This window comes from Haliotis cracherodii, unplaced genomic scaffold, assembly GCF_022045235.1.
Source record: "Haliotis cracherodii isolate W230 unplaced genomic scaffold, xgHalCrac1.p SCAF_9, whole genome shotgun sequence".
NCBI lineage: Eukaryota > Metazoa > Mollusca > Gastropoda > Lepetellida > Haliotidae > Haliotis > Haliotis cracherodii.
In genome coordinates, this window is record NW_027266343.1 from 51,850,921 (window position 1) to 51,874,546 (window position 23,626).

Consider the following 23,626-nt stretch of genomic DNA (forward strand, 5'->3'; position numbering starts at 1 on the left):
ATTGTTGGGTCCAGCAGATGCACCACCAAAACCCTGTCCAAAAGAATCGCCATACTTTTTATATACAATCAAGGAAGGACTTCCGGTATATTCAGAGAAACTATTTGAGACAAGTGGAATTATACCATAAGGAAGTATAATCGAAACAAGGCAATTTGGCCAAGAATGTTAACTTAAGCTTCAGGGCCCACTTGCACAAAGCGATCTTAGCGCTAAGACTATCGCAAGCCTATGTTAAAGTATGGGAGTTACGATCATCTTAGCGCTAAGATCACTTTGTGCAAGTGGGCCCAGATATATAGATGATCGCTCAATAACAGGCAAATGGCCAATTCATTTCAACTGATTAACCACAGTGAACTAGAAATATAACAAAATAAATCTATTCATAAAGATTCAGAGCAATAAAAACACAAAAAACAACATGCTCATGATATAGGCGGAATCGTACAATGGATTCTGTTTTGGGCAGAGATTTCTTATGAATATGGAAAGGGTTTTGTCGCTTTTATTATCATTTTGACTACGAGATTAATGACAATAGCGATGGAGTCTATGCAATTCTCTTTTTTTTGACGTGTATTTTGTGGATCTCGTGTATTTTCAGGTGAACAATTTACTTGCCTCTGCATGTATTTGTGACAGGGGCCACCGGTAGGGCGGGATACGCTCACTTTGTATCATCATTATTTTATTTATTGATTGTAACCTTCAGAAGTGTCTTGATTTTTACCATAAGATGTGCCTTGAATATACATAACATTATGCATAATCACATTTGAGTTAGCCAAACAGACAGTTCAACGTCACAGGGACATTCTGATTGGTCGGTGAGAAGCGACGTTAATCTGATTGGTTATGGAAAGATCGCGTCGGTATGAGTTAAAGAGCTTTCTAGCCGTAGTCGAAAATGGCGTCTTTGGAGGCATGGCGCAATAACAGGGAATCATGGGATTTCAATGATACCTGATCAATGCTCTTGGTTAAATGGAGCAATATTTAACATTACCCTCTATTTCAGATACGTCCAATACGTAATGAGGACCTCGTTATTTGAACTGTGATCAAATAAACAAGACATATCCCATTAAGGTTTCTTTGAAACCACTTCAGAAGTGAGTGTTATATTTGTGGTTATCACCTTTGAATACGGGAGGTAAACGCTAAACACGTCATCTTTCTCGGCTAACCAGGCAGTGTTAGAAACACGAATTGTGTGAATGGCGGGGTGCCTGGTAGGGTAGGACATGCTTACCCTTTTCACGAACACCTGGGGTGCGTTGCAAAGCGCCAATCGCTTGCAAGCGATGTACAACGATTCGCCTTACAACAGTGCGCCAACTTTACGCCGCTTGCAAGCGAAACAATCGCTGGCTGAAGTCGCTTCGTTGTCAAACCAAAATGGCGGCTAACTTTGACAGCGGAAGAAGAAATTCTTGACTGGATCAACGAGGAAATGAGCGAAGGCAGCTGACACCCCATCATCCTCGGTCGGATCCACGTCTTCAAAGGAGTCATAAATTTGATCAGCTCGTCATCGAGCCTCTTCTATTACGTTCTTCATTACGTCAAGGCAACCAAGCGGTGGTTACGCCGCCATTTTGGAAGAGTGCGCAAGCGCTTCGAACTGTTGCAGACCCCTGGGTGAGCGAGTAAGTTGCTTTCTCTAAGCGATTGGTGGCTTGCAACGCGCCCCTGGTGTCATCACTGATTTTCAGTTGTCCATTCATATAATTTGCGCAGCTGTTTAGCACTTAACACTAAATGGAATCTGTTTCGGTGGATAATCTAGACTGGTTATTCTCTTGCATTGGCAATTAATATTTACATCAAAGAAGATGTAGTACCACTTCTCCGACATTATCCCTCTGTGCGTGGAGTGTGGAACGTCGTCTGCATAGGTCACTGTGTTTTCAACTCACATTTTGTTGTACTCTGTAACTTTGTTATACAACTTTAAAATGGCTTCAGCATGTTAGTTGATTATAGAAGTGGTTTGAATCTTATACAAAGAGGTTGCACTTGAAAGACTCATGTTCGAAAAATAATAAAGCGAGTATAAAACAACAACGGCTTTTGTTTCACTCTACAAATGAGATGCTTATCTGTTTCTTGATCTATGGATCTCACTTAAAAATAGGTTTGAAGAGGGACCGTAGCCAAAATAGCTCACATAATTCACATCTGTTACTCGTCTGTCTATCTGAGACGTTGAGTGCACCTTATTAAGTATAACATCATACGATAGTGTTGGGTGTGGGTTTATGAATCAGTTCAAGGATATATTGTACACCAACATAGTCGACCGCCTCCGTGGTCTAGTGGTAGAGCGTCCGTCCGGAGAGAAGAATGTCCGGGGTTTGATCCCCGGACGCGTCATACCAAAAGACGTTAAAAGATGGTACTTGTTGTTACCCTATCTGGCGCTCGGCATTAAGGGGCTAAAACAAGGACTGGTCAGCTCAGAGTGAGTATACTGTGTCTGAGTGGGGTATTGATGTTTAACTGCGGCATGGTATCTCAGTGGGCTAACACTATAAATCGGCATCAGTCCGGACTAGTACAAGCCGCCGCACAAACACATACACATGCACGTCGCTATATAAGTGCAATAATCTTGGACCAATTTCACCTCACCTCATCAACATAGTCTTTCCACAGCCACTCGTTCTAGCTAAGACAACATTGGGAGGGACAGTGAATCTGACATCCTCGGGAGCATGGTATGGCGTCGGCGGCTGCGGTGTAGGTTACTTGCTGTTGCGGTGGTGGTAGATAGCTGTTGGTTACTTGCTGTTGCGGTGGTGGTAGATAGCTGTTGGTTACTTGCTGTTGCGGTGGGGGTAGATAGCTGTTGGTTACTTGCTGTTGCGGTGGTGGTAGAAAGCCGTTGGTTACTTGCTGTTGCGGTGGTGGTAGAAAGCCGTTGGTTACTTGCTGTTGCGGTGGTGGTAGATAGCTGTTGGTTACTTGCTGTTGCGGCGGTGGTAGATATCTGCTGGTTACTTGCTGTAGCGGTGGTCGTAGATAGCCGTTGATTGTTTGCTGTTGCTGCTTTGGTGGTAGATAGCTGTTGGTTACTTGCTGTTGCTGTTGTTGCTGCTGTGGTGGTGGTGGTGGTGGTGGTACATAGCTGTTTATTACTTGCTTCTGCTGTTTTTTGTTGTTGCTCCTGTGGTGGTGGAGGTGGTGGTGGGCGTGGTGGTGGTGGTAGACAGCTGTTGGTTACTTGCTGCTGTGGTGGTTGTAGACAGCTGTTGGTTACTTGCTGCTGTGGTGGTTGTAGACAGCTGTTGGTTACTTGCTGCTGTGGTGGTTGTAGACAGCTGTTGGTTACTTGCTGCTGTGGTGGTTGTAGACAGCTGTTGGTTACTTGCTGCTGTGGTGGTTGTAGACAGCTGTTGGTTACTTGCTGCTGTGGTGGTTGTAGACAGCTGTTGGTTACTTGCTGCTGTGGTGGTTGTAGACAGCTGTTGGTTACTTGCTGCTGTGGTGGTTGTAGACAGCTGTTGGTTACTTGCTGCTGTGGTGGTTGTAGATAGCTGTTGGTTACTTGCTGCTGTGGTGGTTGTAGACAGTTGTTGGTTACTTGCTGCTGTGGTGGTTGTAGACAGCTGTTGGTTACTTGCTGCTGTGGTGGTTGTAGACAGCTGTTGGTTACTTGCTGCTGTGGTGGTTGTAGACAGCTGTTGGTTACTTGCTGCTGTGGTGGTTGTAGACAGTTGTTGGTTACTTGCTGCTGTGGTGGTTGTAGATAGCTGTTGGTTACTTGCTGCTGTGGTGGTTGTAGATAGCTGTTGGTTACTTGTTGCCGCCGTTTTTGTTGTTGCTGTTGCGTTGGTAGTAGATAGCCGTAAGTTATTGAGAATATACTTTAGTCTATGTCGGAGGGATTAGGATGGTGTGAGACATGGCCCCGCCCGATACATTCTGTTCTCAGCGCGGAATGATACAAGGTATTGCACCGTCCTCGCCTACAACTCCTGTTCTCGCTTCACATTGAACATGGCTCTTAATTCAATGTCAATTACGTTTGTGTTCATTTTATGGATTCATTTTTGTAGAATCTGCTTCGTATAATGCGGGAACGTTTCTTTTGTGGCAATAAAAATAATTGATGGTCGGGATTTAGCGTGAGGCGCTGATGCACCAGAAACATTTCCTCCTTGGCCTCATAGTTTGCTGTCTTACGTTTCGTGATATTTTCGGACAGACTCCGTACGACTTTTGATAAACCTCTTAAAACGTGTTTATATCGTGTCTTCGTACCCTGAATTAACGTTAGTCGCAGCAAGAGATACCGCGATAGCGATTGGATTGGTTGACAAAAATGCTCACGAAATTCATCGTTGAAGTACCAGTGTACAGACTAGCTGGTCAATAAACAAATTCACGAACATGCGGCCAACCAATGAAAAGGCTTCTTCACGACCTCAATGTGACAGTCCAAGTTCACAGGAACAATTGTGCTTCCGGTGTGGATATTGAGAGAGAGAGAGAGAGAGAGAGAGAGAGAGAGAGAGAGAGAGAGAGAGAGACCGACCGTGGGGAACGTTATTCGGATGCTTGTATTGTTGAGAGACTCATGGGGTGATCCGAGCATCATGGCGTGCGGTGGACTTGGTCTTGCACAGAGGGTCGGCCCTGTGGTCTTCCAGAACATTGGTCCTGGGAGAGGCAATGGTGTCACAGCTCGGTACATTGATCAAGTCTTGAGACCACACGCCATACCTCATTTGGCACGTCGCCGCAACCACGAGTTTCAGCATGATTACGCCTGAGCCCACACTGCGAGAGCAACAAGAGACTTCCTCCAGCAAAACGTCAGAACCATGCAGTGGCCTGCCCTCAGTCCCGATTTAAATTCCATTGAGCACCTGTGGAACGAGATTCAAAGATGGCTGAATGACACAGTATGTTAACAGTGTTTGTACAAATAAGGTTTCTCATATATCTATCCATGGTGACGTTTCTCTTGTGGTTCAGTATGTATTTGGTTGGTAATTCACTTTGGAAAAATGGAACGCAAATTGGACTATAATAAACCAAATAGATACTAGCTGTATATTTCCTCAAGTTTGTTGTACATGCACCAAGACAATCAGTACAAACACAGCATTGGTTGTATATACACTTTATTAACACATACCATGTGTAAAATCATGTGGAGGAATCAAGTGAAATGCATGTACAAATTCATACGCAATCATAACACTCATGTCAAGATAAGATGGTTAATCAACTTCATAAAATACAAATGAAAATGGATTAAATTATTTAAAGAAATCTAACAACTACCATGACATCCTAAGTTTCCTTGGTTACACTAACACTGCATCATAGTCCCATAGAAGTATCACAGAAACTACAGAATACATTTGATTAAAAACTGTCACATCAAAGCACTGGGCTTGTTCCTGCTTAAATGATTTGGCCATTGAAACCAGGGCTAACAAAGGGAGACAACTAAAACCTGAATGTATGGATAAAAACAACAATATGTTTGGCCAAAGGTACTAATACTACTAAAGGTACTAATAATGTCAGTCTTTTTTTCTGTAATGCAAATTATCAAAAATAATTGTCCATATCCTTCCAGGCCCTGCTTCATTAAGTCATCAGCAGTGCGACTAACTCAACCGGCAGGACTTATTGAAGTCTTAAACATTCATCCAGACTTCATGGATTTGTAGACACAAGTTCATCCATTATCACTTAATACATACGGCTGTTGTGTGTTTAATCAATCAATCAGATTTCAGCAAGAGGGAAAACAACAGTGCTCAGACCAATGAGCGTTCAGATTACATGACACAAAAAGGCCGTATTTTTAACGTGACAGGCCTTGCATCCAGCGTCTGTACAAACTGCTTCAGACACCAGTTGGGTTCACACAAAGTTTGTGCACGGAGTGCGGTTCCTTGGACTTCCTCAAGTTATACCCTGTCACATTTCATTACGTTTTGTTGTGTGTTTGTTTATTGTTTAACGCCACACTCAGCAATATTCCAGCTGTATGACGGCGGTCTGTAAATAATCGAATCTGGACCGGAGAATCCTGTGATTGACACCATGAGCATTGATCCACGCAATTGGGATACGATGACATGCATCAACCAAGTCCTCAAGCCTGACCATCGTTGCCGTTAGTCGCTGTTGGACCACCGTCATATAGCTGGAATATTGCTGTGTGCGTCATTAAACAACAAACAAACATTACTAAGATAGAAAAGCGATGTCATGACTATACCACAAACTAGCCCTATGTATTCATAGTTACGGAGGAATCTAGTGTATATAAGTTTGTTAAGTATGCATGATGTGCCTTCTCTAAGTTCACTATTGTGAAGTCTGAAGCCAGAAAGAGTGTGGGCCCCCTGTACAATAGGAACATTACTATGCCATGAAGAAACCAGGAAACTTCAGCTACAAGTAAATATAACCTCCCAGATTGTCTATCAAGAATATTGTTTCATACATACAATGACCAGAATACAATAGTTTTGACATATTTTCCCAACAGCGAAATGCATTTTGGACAATGTAACACATGATTCGAGGGAAGAGTGAGTTTGGTTTTACGCCGCTTTTAGCAATATTTCAGCAATATCGCGGCGGGGGACACCAGAAATGGGCTTCACACATTGTACCCATGTCGGGAATCGAACCCGGGTCTTCGGCGTGACGAGCGGACACTTTAACCACTAGGCTACCCGACCGCCCCTCGAGGGAAGAGACAGACAAGCGAAACTAGTACTCAAAGTGATGATTCAGGGAATGAGTGAGTTTTGTTTAACCCAGTCTTCAACAGTATTTTATTGTAATCACGGCTTGTGAGCTTGATGTTGGAGGAAACGATGATGTCATTAAACAACCAAATAATGTTGTCACAATCATGACGTCACTAGCTATTAAATAACATCACTATACTAACAAATGTTGACATCACGATACAATCAGATGATGACATAACAATACAATCAGATAATGACATCAGTATACAATCAGATAATGACATCAGTATACAATCATAAAATGACATCACTATACGATCAGATAATGATATCAACATACAGTCAATCAGTGACATCACTAAACAATCAGATGATGACATTCCCACATGGGATATCATAAGTCTAATATTAGCAACAAGTAGGAAAGGAAAGCCTTTCAGAAAAGGTCATGATTTGATTAAGATCAAAGTCTTATTGTACTGGAATATTGATCTTGTGTCCTGATGAAGAAGATGATATTTTTATCAGCCAATAAAAATGCCACAGTGAGATACACATTCAGTTGAAGATGATCATCAAACAATGATGTCATTAAACCACATAATGATGTCACCATCATGATGTCACTAAAACAGCTATTAAATAACATCACTACACAATCAGATGTTGACATTACCATACGATCAGATAATGACATCATTAAACAATCAGATAATAAGTCTACATCTCATTGAATATTGGTCTTGTGTCCTGACAAAGAAGACACTTTTCTAAGCCAATCAACAGCAAAACCTGTCACTCTAAATTACCAGAAGCGCCTATGTAAACATAGTGTCCCTGCAAACCTGCCTGCAGGTGACCTAGCTTACACAGGTCATAATTCACTGTATTAATCACCAGGGAAATATGCCCCTGCCTCATGAGGATGGGTCATATTGGGTCATTATGAAAGTGCTGTACCTGAGGGTAATCTGCTAGCTTGAGCATCTGTCCCAAGCAAACTAAGACAAGCAGCATGTGTAGAAGTCACAACCTGGGCATCACCTGCAAGCCCTCATCAACACAGCAGCACACCACAGGTCATCAACACACATATACTCATGGGCAGAAGTAAGGGAATACAGGGAGGCATGTGTTTGGTGTATTATTCAATATGTAAATTTTTCCCCGATATATACTCACTGCCAAAAGAAACACAAACCATAGAAACATATAGAAAAGTATGTACTTTAAGAAGTGATGTTTCCAATGTGTACCACTTACCACTAACAATCAGTCAAGCGTTACCACAAAGTCTCTATTCTTATTATGATATGCTGCACATGAATTTCAAACTTTACACGCTAATCCTGCACTAGACAAATGGTGCATCTCGAATATCAATGATGTAACAGGTGATGTGTTCATGAGCATCGGTTCACACAACATAACAGCATGTTCATTTGTGCATTAAACCAATCTAATATCTCTTTGATATGAGTAATTCTTCATATATCAACCAACATTTATGGCATTCAAGTTTCTTTTTTTGGTGAGTATATTTCCATTCAGATTTTAGTTCAAGCGCAGCCACCAAATACCAATATGTTGGATCCATGTTTGGGAGAAAACAGTACAACATCCAGTGTTGGTGGGTGATGGGATCCTATAGGACTTCCCTAAATCTTAACTTTAAATATTGGGTGTGTGACAAGGATCCCTTCTATTCCCTTGACTTTCATGCATAATTTTGAACACAGCAAACAACACCTATGTCTTTTACTTAAAGATGTTAAAACAAGCTGCACTGATGCCTCCCTGCTTGCACCAGTGCATCTCATACCTCACATACAATTCATACACACAAGATGCCAGTGGCTCGAACTTTAAGTCTTCATGCTGGGTATCACAAGTATCGTGGTGTAGATAGATGACAAACAATATGGTTCTAAATACCAAATTGTGAAACTTGCAAGGCAACAGGAAACACCCGAGGAAAACGTAAACATCTAATTCTTGTGTGTGAGCATGAGGTTCTTGGCTTTCCAAATGTTACTCTACGAAAGTGTAAGCCTCACCCAAACTCTCATCCAAACCCAGCCCCGCCCACCCAATTCCTTCCCACCCCAACCCACCCAGGATAGTTGATAGGATGGGATGTATAGAGTCCCACTGTCCCTCACTATCTCATCCCCTTCCCTTTCACCCAGCCAATTTAGAACCCACCCCAAACTAGCTCCCACCCCTACCTGAAAAATTATATTCCCATCATAGTCTTCTCAACCTCTGACATTCATTTTCACCTATTAATTCAGTTCCAATCAAGAGAGCAGCAGTTTAACATTGAACGTTCCTTGTTTAGAGTTCGCCATTGGAAAAGTCCATGCTCAAAGGTGTTCAGAGTTTAGATCTGGCCTTGGAACAGTCCATGTATGGTTGAGCCAGGGGGTAGAGGGCCAGGTTCCTCTTGAAGTCCCACACATCTTTCACCACTGTTGCCTAAAACACAGAGAGACAGTAATGTCACTGGGACATATATTGCGAATTCACCAAAATGTTTCATAAACAGAAAAACAAACATTATGAACCCAAGTATTTGTGTGCTTATTTGAAAAGAAATCATACTTTTTCAAATACCCCCACTAAATGTGACATTATATGACAGCATAGCATGAGTGATTTGGCATCAGAAACCTATAATCATGGGTAGGGGTCCCACATTAAACCAGTGGCACCTAAGACCAGTAGATCCTTGCAGGCTCCTATGGCACCAGAGACCAGTAGATCCTTGCAAGGCTACTGTGGCACCTGAGACCAGTAGATCCTTGAGGGCTCCTATGGCGACGGAGACCAGGAGATCCTTGCTGACTCCTATGGCACCAGAGACCAGTAGATCCTTACAGGTTCCCATGGCACCTCAAACCAGTAGATCCTTGAAAGGCTCCTATGGCCCCTTAGACCAGTAGATCATTGCAAGGCTCCTGTGGCACCTTAGACCAGTGGATCCTTGCAAGGCTGCTATGGGGCCTTAGACAAGTAGATCCTTGCAGGCTCCTGTGGCACCTGAGACCAGTAGACCCTTGCAGACTCCTATGGCACCTTAGACAAATAGCTCCTTGCAAGGCTCCTGTGGCACCTGAGACCAATAGATCCTTGCAAGGCACCTTTGGGACCTGAGACCAGTGGATCCTTGCACGGCTCCTGTGGCACCTTAGACCAGTGAATCCTTGCAAGGCTCCTGTGGCACCTTAAACCAGTGGATCCTTGCATGGCTCCTGTGGCACCTGAGACCAGTAGATCCTTTCAAGGCTCCTATGGCCCCTTAGACCAGTAGATCCTTGTAAGGCTCCCATGGCACCTGAGACAAGTAGATCCTTGCAAAGTTCCTGTGGCACCTTAGACCAGTAGGTCCTTGCAAGGCACCTATCGGACCTAAGACCAGTAGATCCTTGCAAGGCACCTATGGGACCTAAGTCCAGTAGATCCTTGTAAGGCTCTTGTGGTACTTTAGACCAGGAGATCCCCACAAGGCTCCTGTGGCACCTTAAACCAATAGATCCTTGCAAGGTTCCTGTGGCATCTGACCAGTAGATCGTTGCAAGGATCTTGTGGTACTTGAGACCAGGAGATCCCCACAAGGCTCCTGTGGCACCTTAAACCAATAGATCCTTGCAAGGTTCCTGTGGCATCTGACCAGTGGATCCTTGCAAGGCTCCTATGGCATCTGACCAGTAGATCCTTGCAAGGATCTTGTGGTACTTTAGACCAGGAGATCCCCACAAGACTCCTGTGGCACCTTAAACCAATAGATCCTTGCAAGGTTCCTGTGGCACCTTAGACCAGTGGATCCTTGCAAGGCTCCTATGGCATCTGAGACCAGTAGATCCTTGCAAGGCTCCTATGGCACCGGAGACCAGTGGATCCCCACATGGCTCCTGTGGTACTTAAAACAAGTAGGCAACCTACCGTTGGTCCTGTGATGATGACCTCCTCCTCTGGCCCATCTGTCCGGCCACTGACCTGCTGCGCTGTCGTCTGATCCCCATTCATCTTGTCACCAGGGTTACTCGAGATGATGTGCACGCTCAACTTGTGCCGCCTGGGAGCATCAGCATCTATGTAGGACTACAAAGCAAGACATGAAACATTTAAGCAATGTCTTTGTAAATAAAGAAGACATAAATCAAGGAGTGATTGAATATTGTAATGAGCAGTACTGTAGCCAGTATGATAAAAACTAGTGCTGTGTACAGGCAAAAGATATGTACTGCGATATACTGTGATACGTATTGGAATATATTTTGAGCTAAAGTGTTAGACACTGATTGTACACGCAGATCCTTCTTGCGACATAATAAAGAAAATATTATGCATGGTCAGTTGCCACTATTTTGTTGTCATGGATACAGGGGAGATAACAACGTGAGAGAAAAACTCCTTCTGAAATTCCTGCAGTTTTGGAAAAAAATTAATTTGTGAATTTCAGTGTGGATTTGAGGTTAAATGATACACACAATAATGTGACCTATAATATATAATTTGATTGGACGGTTACTTTAAGGATTGTGACATTTGATTCTAAATGAAGACATGATGGTGAATTGTTCCAGGGTAATATATTAGAGTGGAGATGTAATACCCAAGATAATCGAGGATGCCATTGTCACCACTCTAACCAATGATAGACTGGGTACTCCAAACCATGGAGATCTATGCTACTTACCTTGTAGAATGTATATAAATCTTCCTTGCTGATTGTCTTCAAATACGCTACTTCCACATTATCTAAATAGAAACATACATTCTTTACTATCAGCTTAAACCCATTAAACATTAATCATTAACATATATGTGAAATAAACAGTAGTCGGAGTATTAAGTGAACAAAACAGAGTTGGTGCAATCTGATACCGTGAGCTTAGATATGAGTATCCAATTGTTAGGTCATGACTGAGTTTGGTGAAATGCTGCTTTGAGTGAGTGAGTGAGTATGGTTTTACGCCGCTTTTAGCAATATTCCAGCAATATCGCGGCGGGGGACACCAGAAATGGGCTTCACACATTGTACCCATGTCAGGAATCGAACCCGGGTCTTCAGCGTGACGAGCGAACGCTTTAACTACTAGGCTACCCGACCACCCCTGTAATGAAATGTAAAATCAAATGACAACTGTTTTCCTTACATGTATATTCCAGAGGATCGAACACGCAACCTTTGTATCTGTAGCCCAAATTTGTGTACCACTAGGCTACAGGGGCGCTAATAAATCACAATGCTTTCGAAAATGTATTTTACAAGTACCGTACACCAGCAACAGATATTTTACGCCTGTTTCCTCAGGTGCATGGAAAGTATGTTTGAAACATAAAAATGTTGATCAATGTTGTTTCAAGTTTCTTTTTTCGGTTTGTAAGATAGATAAAACATTTCCCCTGTCTTTGTGACATTTAAAACCTTTATTGTTGGGATAAAACCTTGGGACTTATGCCCCTTGGTTTTATCCCGCGGATGCAGGGCTTAAATATCATAAAAACCTTCAGACGTGGTTTATCCTACACATAACACTTACCTCTGTCAAAGTGGTACTGCTCCGAGATAATCTCTCCCCAGTACTTGCCATTCAGCACAGACAACTTCTTGGGCTTTTCCAGACGTTTAGCTGCCAGGGCCTTCACGTGCTTGTCAAACTCCTCTTCACTCATTTTGTTGATGTAGTCCTACACACAGAAAAATAGTTCCAGGTCAGTATTCCTGCACTGTCCACCCAAATGTCTCTCCATCATACCAGTTGGTGAAGACAGAGGCACATGTTACCTTGCATTCAGTCAATCCGTTTTCATGTACCCAAAAGTGAGTGAATGTGAAAGGGGTGGTCGGGCAGCCTAGTGGTTAAAGCGTTCGCTCATCACACCGAAGACCCGGGTTCGATTCCCGACATGGGTACAATGTGTGAAGCCCATTTCTGGTTTCCCCCGCCGTGATATTGATGGAATATTGCTAAAAGCGGCATAAAACCATACTCACTCACTGTTTTCAGCCTCAGTCAGTAATATTCCAGCTATATCATGGCACGATGTAAATAATCAAGCCAGGCATACCAGCGATTGATGGAATGCAAAACAATCCCATGGCCCATACACAAATATTGGCATCTTTATGTCCTTTTCAAGACATTGATCATTGGGATGATACTCTACAGAACTGAACCGTGAAGATCCGGGTTAGAATAGGTCTTCAGCATCCCATGCTTGTCGTAAAAGGCGACTAACAGGATCGGGGGGTCAGACTTGCCGACTGTTGATGCATGTCATCGATCCCAATAGCGTTGATCGATGTTTATGATGTAAATCACTGGATTGTCTGGTCCAGACTCGATTATTTACAGACCGCCGTCATATAGCTGGAATATTGCAGAGTGCGGCATAAAACAACAAACCAAACAAACCAAATCTCTTCAGGACTTACATCAATAGTCTTGAGGAAGGCTTCGACCCGAGACTCCACAAAGGATGGTTGTCGGTCTGACTGTACGATCACACGGAGTCCCTGGACACCGCTGGACCGACGCAGACCACTGAACACTATATACCCTGAAAAACACACAGCATTCATTGATACAAAGCAATACCATACATTATGTATAGTTATTTTACATTAATCTAAAGTAACAAGTCCTTGAACACATATGAATCTACAACACTGACCCTACTATTAAAGCTACGACCCATCAACTATTTCTTCAGCAATTTAATCAAAGTCGTTGTAATATCTCTTTGGTTAAAAGTTATAGAATCAGAGAATCCCTGGTTTCAAATACTTAGCAGCTAACCTGAAGGACCTCAGTATCCCCCTTAGGTTTAACAGTTGCTGGTCAATACCTGTGTCATAGTAAATTTTCTTATTTCTGTATGACATCTGTATGCAGTCCGCTAATTTAGCTAATATTGCAGTCCGCTAATTTAGCTAATATTTGACAAAGTTGCCAAGACCATAGGCACCATCATATACAGTTGACAACTGTCATAACTGCTTGATCAGTTTGTGTAAACTGACAACACCTGACATGGTAATTGGTGGGAAGTGCATCTCCCCTAGGCAAGGGCATTAACTGACTGTTATAGTCCAGTTTCCACCCTTGCCAAACTAGGCTGGAATTTCCAGGCTCAATTGTAGCGCCACCAGTGACCATCATGAGTCAAGTCCCGTCTATGTCCCTCCTATTGACCAATCAGATTCCACCTCTCATATCACTTGCATTTGCTTCGAAACAAAATGGTGGCGCACAGTGAAGACAATCTGATCCATTAACAAGATCTATATTGTACTCAAACGGGTCTTACTTCACAAAGTTCAACAAATCACTTGAGCACCTTGATTAAAAACATGAGAAGATTTGCAAAATATCTGTCAATGCCCAGCAGGCTTTACTCCTGCAGTCGACCGAAATCTGCATGATGCTTACAAAAAGAATGTCTAGTTTGTTATGCAATTTTGATTGGACTATGCATAGACTCGTTAGTCAAGCCAAAATGTAACTCTGGGATACCAGCCTAGTTCGGCTTGGGTGGAAACTGGCCTTTTATAGTCATTTAATTCCCTTGCCTCAGGAAGATGTGGGAAGTGCTACATCAAGCACTAAGTGACATTGTGTATTGGAGCTTTGTTAGGAACGTCATTGTTTCATGTGCAGTGAACGTGACAATAAACTCCAGTATTTCCAGGTCATAATGTGTCATCAGCAAGGGACAATCGCAAGTTTCACATAGTTTCACGTTAATTTTATGATTTACATTATTAACCACATTAGACTGTGTAAAAAAAGCCTTGTACTGTTTGTGTGGTAGTCACCTAGCTGTTCTTGAGTTCGGAGTATGTTGAAGCAGGGTTCACTGATGATCTGGGAGAAGAGCTCGAGCTGCATGTTGAGGTTCGTGTCCTGGCGACCGCACTGGTAGTAAATCTCAATGCACGACCCGCTGTGCACCGTGTTGGTCTGCTCGTACATGTAGTAGCAGCCTGCAGCAGAACAACATGACACATGACACACATGACATACGGCACATGACAAACCACATATGGCACATGACATACAGCACATGACACATGACAAATGGCACAAAACACACATGACATATGGCACATGACATACAACACATGACACAGATGACATTAGGCACATATGACACATGACATGGCACATGTCGCAGACGACATACAACAATTGACATATGGCACATGACACACGACATATGGCACATGACATGATACATGGCACATGACGTGCGACACATGACATACCACACGTGACACAGATGACATACGGCACATATAGCACATGCCACAGACACATGACATATGGCACATGACACATGACATATGGCACATGACATACAACACATGACACAGATGACATTAGGCACATATGACACATGACATGGCACATGTCGCAGACGACATACAACAATTGACATATGGCACATGACACACGACATATGGCACATGACATATGATACATGGCACATGACATATGGCACATGACGTGCGACACATGACATACCACACGTGACACAGATGACATACGGCACATATAGCACATGCCACAGACGACACATGACATATGGCACATGACACATGGCACATGACATACGGCACATGACCCCACCCCCATACCATCACACTGTTCACTGATCCCGTTCCCATAACATCACTATGTATACTGACCCCACCACATACCATCACTCTGTACACTGACCCTCCCAACATACCATCAGGCAACTGTAACTCCCGTGTGCGTTTGTGTTGACTCGGCAGAAGCGGTTTGGAGCCACTCTTTTCTCGAAGTATTGTCTCTATCAGAGTACCGATCTCCAGAGCCCGCTGAAACACAGAGGGACCCCAGTTTCAACATCATCATTAAAAATCATCATGTTATTTCTCAATGGAGATGCCGCCTCTCATAAATCAACTACATTAGGCTCAACTCGTGTGGAAATATCTGGTATTCTCCAAAAGAACAAAACAATACAAACTTGAGAATTTTCATCTGTGTACAAAGACAGTCAAATGTCAACTATCAAAATCATATTTTCACTGGTTAATAAAGACTAAATCATTTACATTATCTACCAAATAAAAGAAACAACAAGTACCTGTTTTGTGATGTTTCCATACATGAGGCCCTCCACGTAGACCTTGGACAGCAGCTGGGGGATGAAGGCCTGGAGTCTCTCCAGCGTCACATCTGTACATCACACAAAACTCTCATCAACACAAGAGGTGGACGAAAGTAACTATCAGGAGCTACATGGATGTTATTTAATCTCCACTTACATCCACTCTACCTCCCATTACAGTACATGGTATCTCTGTTCTCAAAGTGTTCCCCAAAAAGGAACCAAAAATTGTAGAAAGACACAATGTTTGCTAAGATACACTAGTTCTCACATGATCTTAAAGGTAAAGGTCGAAGACTGTCCTGAGTGTCCTTATTATTAAAACTAAAATTGGTGAAAATCTACCAGTGTTTCATTAGCCAGCACTCCTTACCAACTGCTGTCATGTATAATCGTGTGAGTTACCATGATGCGAGCCTGGACATACTGACCATCTAAAGACTCCAGAAGTTCGCACTTGGTCCAGACCATCTCGGACACGAGGACAGAGGTGAAGTAGATGGCGTGCTGATGAGGCTGCTCTGCCACGAAGTTCTTCAGCCCTCGGTAGTACTGCAGGCAACACACACATACACATATACATATAATTGAGGGGCATACCTCAGTGGTTGGGGGCATACCTGAGTAGGAGGGGGCATACCTGATTGGGTGGGGGCATGCCTGAGTGGGAGGGGGCATGCCTGAGTGGGAGGGGGCATACCTGCGTGGGTGGGGGCATGCCTGAGTGGGTGGGGGCATACCTGAGTGGGTGGGGAATACCTGAGTGGAAAGGGGCATATCTGAGTGGAAGGGGGCATACCTGAGTTGGAGGGGGCATACCTGTGTGGGTGGGGACATGCCCGAGTGGATGGGGGACATACCCGAGTGGGGAGGGGCATACCTGAGTAGGGAGGGGCATACCTGAGTGGGAGGGGACACACATGAGTTGGAGGGGGCATACCTGAGTGGGAGGGAGCATACCTGAGTGGGAGGGGACACACATGAGTTGGTAGGGGCATACCTGAGTGGGAGGGGGACATACATGAGTTGGAGGGGGCATACCCGAGTGGGAGGGAGCATACCTGAGTGGGAGGGGACACACATGAGTTGGTAGGGGCATACCTGAGTGGGAGGGGGACATACATGAGTTGGAGGGGGCATACCCGAGTGGGGAGGGGCATACCTGAGTAGGGAGGGGCATACCTGAGTGGGAGGGGACACACATGAGTTGGTAGGGGCATACCTGTGTGGGGAGGGGCATACCTGAGTGGGAGGGGACACACATGAGTTGGTAGGGGCATACCTGAGTGGGAGGGGGACATACATGAGTTGGAGGGGGCATACCTGAGTGGGAGGGAGCATACCTGAGTGTCAGGTGCATACCTGTGTGGGGAGGGGCATACCTGAGTGGGAGGGGACATACATGAGTAGGAGGGGGCATATCTGAATGGGTCGGGGGCATACCCGAGTTGACACTTGATGGGGTAGGGGGTTATGATCATTAATATTGTAACTTGAGGGCAAATTAGTAGTGAGACTGAAATCAAATTATGATGTTTTTACTGTAATTTTCCCAGTCAGTGCAATCAATGTCAATTTGACCAATCAGAAAAATGGTTTCCAGTCCCTAATGTTTCATTTGTCCTTAACATAGTCATAGTTTCATTTGTCCTTAACACAAACAAGTTACCTATCGATCACACTTTTGTATTACAAATGCATTTCCTTACTAACAGTGAAATTCCTCATTAAAGATGTCACTGTCTGCCACCAAAGACTCACCAACTCTTTGATGATCTCGTAACGTTTGGGGTCCACTTTGTAGGTGGTGAAGCGCTCTATGATCTTCTGTAGCAGCACGTGCAGCTTGTCGTTGTAACCCTTGACAGACAGCTGAAGGCAGAACACCATGTCACACACAGGCGCACACTTACCCATAACAGGGCACAAGCAGTAGCTAATACTACCCACAATGGTGTGAATACAATACTATTACCTCATGATATCATACACCTCAAGATTTATAATACATTACAAAGTCACTGTACGCAAGTTAACCAAAATTATTGACACTCTCAAGTCATATGGAAATCTAAATTGAAAATCAGCGCTATCTGGCGCCTGGTGTTATCTTATACAAAATCTTGTCTCATTTACAAATAAATTAGTTTGAACCTGGAGACTTGATCCTTGTTTATTATTTCTATGTCCTGAAGGCCAAACTTTATCAAAATTGCTTCATGTTGTGTAGTCCACGTTCTACAAAAGCTTTTCCTTCCTTTAACAACCCCCCACCTCACACTGACCGTCATTCCATACATGGTGTTGTCCAGGTTGTACCCCAGCCTTGCCCCCCACCACCTCCCACCTCACACTGACCGTCATTCCATACATGGTGTTGTCCAGGTTGTACCCCAGTCTTTCCCCCACCTCACACTGACCGTCATTCCATACATGGTGTTGTCCAGGTTGTACCCCAGTCTTTCCCCCCACCACCTCCCACCTCACACTAACTTTTTCCATACATGGTGTTGTCCAGGTTGTACCCCAGTCTTTCCCCCCACCACCCCCCACCTCACACTGACCGTCATTCCATACATGGTGTTGTCCAGGTTGTACCCCAGTCTTTCCCCCCACCACCTCCCACCTCACACTGACCTTCATTCCATATATGGTGTTGTCCAGGTTGTACCCCAGTCTTTCCCCCCACCACCCCCCACCTCACACTGACCGTCATTCCATACATGGTGTTGTCCAGGTTGTACCCCAGTCTTTCCCCCCACCACCTCCCACCTCACACTGACCGTCATCCCATACATGGTGTTGTCCAGGTTGTACCCCAGCCTTGCCCCCCACCACCTCCCACCTCACACTGACCGTCATTCCATACATGGGGTTGTCCAGGTTGTACCCCAGTCTTTCCCCCACCACCTCCCACCTCACACTGACCGTCATTCCATACATGGTGTTGTCCAGGTTGTACCCCAGTCTTTCCCCCCACCACCTCCCACCTCACACTGACCGTCATTCCATACATGGTGTTGTCCAGGTTGTACCCCAGCCTTGCCCCCCACCACCTCCCACCTGACACTGACCGTCATTCCATACATGGGGTTGTCCAGGTTGTACCCCAGCCTTGCCCCCACCTCACACTGACCGTCATTCCATACATGGTGTTGTCCAGGTTGTACCCCAGCCTTGCCCCCCACCACCTCCCACCTGACACTGACCGTCATTCCATACATGGGGTTGTCCAGGTTGTACCCCAGCCTTGCCCCCCACCACCTCCCACCTCACACTGACCGTCATTCCATACATGGTGTTGTCCAGGTTGTACCCCAGCCTTGCCCCCCACCACCTCCCACCCCACACTGACCGTCATTCCATACATGGTGTTGTCCAGGTTGTACCCCAGTCCGGCCAACTCCGCATCATAGGCATACTCGTTGAGAGCATCCTTAAACAGCAGCATCAGCAGGCTGTTCATGTTGGCGTGGAGCGGGTCGATGTAGGCATAGGAGCTGCAACAGTGGAGGCAAGGACTTCAACAAACATTCCCAGGGACTTACCTACACTGCTCAGAGGCCGACATTCAGTCCCAAGTCAGTCAGTAAACATTCCCAAATTGAAATTGAAAGTTTGTTTGTTTGTTGTTTAACGCTGCACTCAGCAATATTCCAGCTATATGACGGAGGTCTGTAAATAATCAAGTCCGGGTAAAACAATCCAGTGATTGATATCATGAGCATCAAGCCACACAATTGGGATCGATGACATGCATCAACCAAGTCAGCGAGTCTGACCATCCGATCCCAATAGTTGCCTCTTACACAAGTGTAGAAGCCTTTTATGGCAAGCATGGGTTGCTAAAGACCTATTCTGAGCAGTATCTTCATGGGTGTCTTTTTCATGTAAATATAGTGATGTGATGGCTTAAGCATGAAGCAGGTCGGTATGTAGAATTCCGAGATTGTATTATTAATGAAAATATTATGAGTATGAATGAGTAACTGTCATGCTAGAAAACATTTTACCGCATACTCTAGATCTCTGAAAACTTAACATTCAATATGTTACTGTAGCTGTAACAGTTTTGTTGGTTTGTTGTTTAACTCCACGCACAGCAATATTTCAGCTATATGACGGAAGTTTGTAAATAATCAAGCTTGGACCAGATAATCCAGTGATTGACATCATTAGCATCGATCTACGTAAGTTAGACGTTAGACATGATAACATGCAATCAACCAAGTCAGAGAGCCTGGCCTCCGATCCCCTTAGTCACCTCTTACAACAAACATAGGTTCCTGAAGCCCAGTTCTAACCCAGATGTTCACGGGGGAAGACAAAAATGGAAGACAAGTTCTAACTCTATTCTTCCCAGGGGACCATTATCAGTAACAACATCATCCAGGTGAGTCACCAACCCAGGATGCCAATAAATCTACACTCACCTTTTGATTTCAAATGTCATGCAGGCTTTAGGCAGTAGGAATTCATCATCTTGCTTGAACCAGAATCGGCACATGGCATCATCCTGGAGGCAACACTTCACATCATTTATTTGTATTTATTTCTGACTCCGCAAGGAACATAGCAATCACAAAACACTTCACTTCCATGTTTTCGTCATACATTTGCACCCTGTAATCTACTTCAAGACCAAACAGCATGTAACTTATGCAACCATCCTTAGCATAAAATTTAACACGACACCCAATATAAGGTGAATTTTCTAAGCCTGTTTAATACAGCAAATATGGAAAGTTATTTGATAAATGTCTTCCAATATCTGTATTTTTTAACTGTTTTTATGACAATTGTAGCAATGCCATAATTTAGATTCTAACACTTGAAAGTCTGCATACATGTTCATAATAATACATCCTTAATAAAGTCAAATGATGAGGGGAATTACACAGCATATGCAGATACTGTGAGGGAACGTGTGAGTGAGTGAGTGAGTGAGTGAGTGAGTGAGTGAGTGAGTGAGTGAGTGAATGAGTATGGTCTTATGTCACTGACACAATTTTCCAGCACTATCATGGTGCTGGGGACTACAGAAATGTGCTTCAAACATTGAACCCATGTTGGGAATCGAACCTGGGTCTTCGGCGTGACGAGTGAATGCTTTAACCATTAGGCTACCCCACCGCCCGGTGAATGAAGAAGGAAGTGGAGGGTAAAGGGTGTGGAGGAAGAAGGGCGTGAAGGGTGTGAATAACAATACATACCCTAATTATATCAGGAGCTGAAGAGGACTGAAAAATAAAGTGTATTTCCATCATTGATAATCACTGAATGTCTATACTGGATACAAGAGCAGCTCTTACAGCTTTATCAAGTTTATACAACTTTCTTCCTCAAATATTATGAACACTGAACACTTTAGTTCATAAGACATTTAAATATTAGTTTTGAAAATTTGTTGCGCTTCAGTTCAGTATTGCTCACTTGGATACATTTAGAGACATACCTCTGGTTCCCGCGTGACAATGTCAAAATTTGTTGGAATGAACTCATTTCTCTGAGGCAGACGGAGATTATCATGCAATCCACAATCACTCCATTTCTGAAAAAAATTAATTCAGTTAGTCAAAATGATCAATAGGTAAACACCTTGTGCATATTCCATACATAACAGATAAAAGAAGTGATTATCTGACTATAAGCATAAAGGGGAACACTATATAAGGGATAACAGGGAGTGAATAATGTTCAACAGTTGAACTCTGAACACCAGTTCAGGAAAAAAATCACCTCTATTGGTATATGTGACTCGATGTTGGCTTACTCATCATCTCTGAATGTATACCTGACTCGCCGTCCAACCCTAATCATCTCTGGAGGTACACTTGAATCAATCTTGTCTTACACTAATCAACTTTGGAGGTGTACATGACTCAATGTTGTCTTACCTTAATCATTTCTGAAGGCATATGTGACTTCACATGGACTTTACTCATCATCTTTGGAGGTATACGTGGCACACTGTGTCTTACCCTATTCATCTCTGGAGGTATATGTGAGTCAATCTTGTCTTACCCTAATCATCTTTGGAGGTATACAAGGCACACTGTGTCTTATCCTATTCATCCCAGGAGATATACGTGACACACTGTGTCTTACCCTAATCAACCCTGGAGGTATATGTGAGTCAATCTTGTCTTACCCTTATCATCTTTGGAGGTATACGTGGCACACTGTGTCTTACCCTAATCATCTCTGGAGGTATACGTGACTCAATGTTGCCTTACCCTAATCATCCCTGGAGGTATACGTGATTCAATGTTGTCTTACCCTAATCATCTCTTGAGGTATACGTGACTCGATGTTGTCTTACCTTAATCATCTCTGGAGGTATACGTGACTCAATGTTGTCTTACCCTAATCATCTCTGGAGGTATACGTGACTCAATGTTGTCTTACCCTAATCATCTCTGGAGGTATACTTGACTCCATGTTGTCTTACCCTAATCATCTCCAACGGTATATGTGACTCGATGTTGTCTTACCCTAATCATCTCTGACGGTATACGTGACTCGATGTTGTCTTACCCTAATCATCTCTGGAGGTATACTTGACTCCATGTAGTCTGTTCCGTACCACTTCTCCTTCTTGTCCGTCGTCCCTTTGAATTTCTGAGCAATGATGATGCATCTGTCAAGAAGGAGATTTCACATCTGACAATTGTCTGGAGCAACTTTACCACTACTACCTGATGTGCTCATGTCTACAGACAGCTTACTCATGTGACTAACAAACCAGAGAACAAAGGTACAGAAGCTCACCTTCCAGTGATATAACATTAAGGGCTGAGGATGTGCCAAACTAGTCTTGTTGTAACAACATGATAAAAAACATATATAAATGGATGAAAAGTTGTTGTTTCTAAAATCTGTTTTGTGATACCTGTTCTGAAGTACTTAATATTTTGGTGACAAAGGTGTTATGATTACTAAGTCATATTTCCCTGATATTTGTGATTCCAGTCAAATGTTTGTTTCTTTGTTTGTTGTTTAACGCCGCAGCTATTCCAGCTATATGATGGCAGTCTGAAAAAAAATCAAGTCTGGACCAGATATTCCAGTGATTGACATCATGAGCATTGATCCATGCAATTGGGATATGATGACATGTATCAACCAAGTCAGCGAGCCTGACCACGCGATCCCTTTAGTCACCTTTTACGACAAGCATAGTCACCTTTTATGGCAAGCATGGGTTGCTGAAGACCTATTCTACCCAAGATCTGCACTGGTCTCCAATCAAATGAATGTAAAGAGACACTCTCAACTATTTCTTTTCTTACCGACAGTGATGCCAGATACTCATAGTGATGTTGCATGCTGATTGAAATTAGAGTTACTCATTTTAAATGTTAGTGGGGGCGGTGGGGTAGCCTAGTGGTTAAAGCTTTCGCTTATCATGCCAAAGACCCAGATTCAAGATTCCCCTAATAGGTACAATGTGTGAAGCACATTTTTTTAGACTCTGGAATATTGCTAAAAGCAGCATAAAATCATATTCACTCACTCACTTACTCACTAAATGTGAATGCCACATCAGCCTTTCACATAATCAGATTCACCATAGAAGTTGTTAATGTTTAGATCAGGTATAAGAGGTAATTAAAGTATACAACATTCAAATGATGAATACGTCAACTCTATGCAACAGCTCCACACATTGTAACCCAAGTCTGAGGATTGACGAGTGAACGCTTTAACCAATAGGCTACCCCATCGCCCTTCTTGCT

General features: G+C 43.5%; 2 protein-coding genes across 2 annotated transcripts in view; both read right to left on the bottom strand.

The window, feature by feature from the left end:
* Window positions 1-2,674: 2,674 nt before the first annotated feature.
* LOC139451970 (putative protein FAM47C) lies at window positions 2,675-4,663 on the bottom strand. The gene is made up of 2 exons (XM_071233252.1): window positions 4,544-4,663; window positions 2,675-3,829 (listed from the first exon to the last, which is right to left on the bottom strand). Exons 1-2 carry the CDS (start codon window positions 4,661-4,663, stop codon window positions 2,675-2,677), a joined length of 1,275 nt encoding a protein of 424 aa, XP_071089353.1.
* Window positions 4,664-8,955: 4,292 nt separating this feature from the next.
* Window positions 8,956-23,626, bottom strand: part of LOC139452441 (insulin-degrading enzyme-like) — a 30,549-nt gene continuing 15,878 nt past the window's right edge. Inside the window, exons 15-29 of the mRNA XM_071233917.1 lie at window positions 22,425-22,527; window positions 21,343-21,438; window positions 21,101-21,127; window positions 20,321-20,403; window positions 19,243-19,387; window positions 17,649-17,759; window positions 16,319-16,439; window positions 15,864-15,955; window positions 15,480-15,591; window positions 14,563-14,730; window positions 13,180-13,304; window positions 12,284-12,431; window positions 11,437-11,498; window positions 10,680-10,838; window positions 8,956-9,212 (exon numbers count right to left, since the gene is read on the bottom strand). Of these exons, the coding sequence (XP_071090018.1) occupies window positions 9,111-9,212; window positions 10,680-10,838; window positions 11,437-11,498; window positions 12,284-12,431; window positions 13,180-13,304; window positions 14,563-14,730; window positions 15,480-15,591; window positions 15,864-15,955; window positions 16,319-16,439; window positions 17,649-17,759; window positions 19,243-19,387; window positions 20,321-20,403; window positions 21,101-21,127; window positions 21,343-21,438; window positions 22,425-22,527 (1,654 nt within the window). The 3' untranslated portion in view covers window positions 8,956-9,110. The remainder of the gene's footprint in view (window positions 9,213-10,679; window positions 10,839-11,436; window positions 11,499-12,283; window positions 12,432-13,179; window positions 13,305-14,562; window positions 14,731-15,479; window positions 15,592-15,863; window positions 15,956-16,318; window positions 16,440-17,648; window positions 17,760-19,242; window positions 19,388-20,320; window positions 20,404-21,100; window positions 21,128-21,342; window positions 21,439-22,424; window positions 22,528-23,626) is intronic.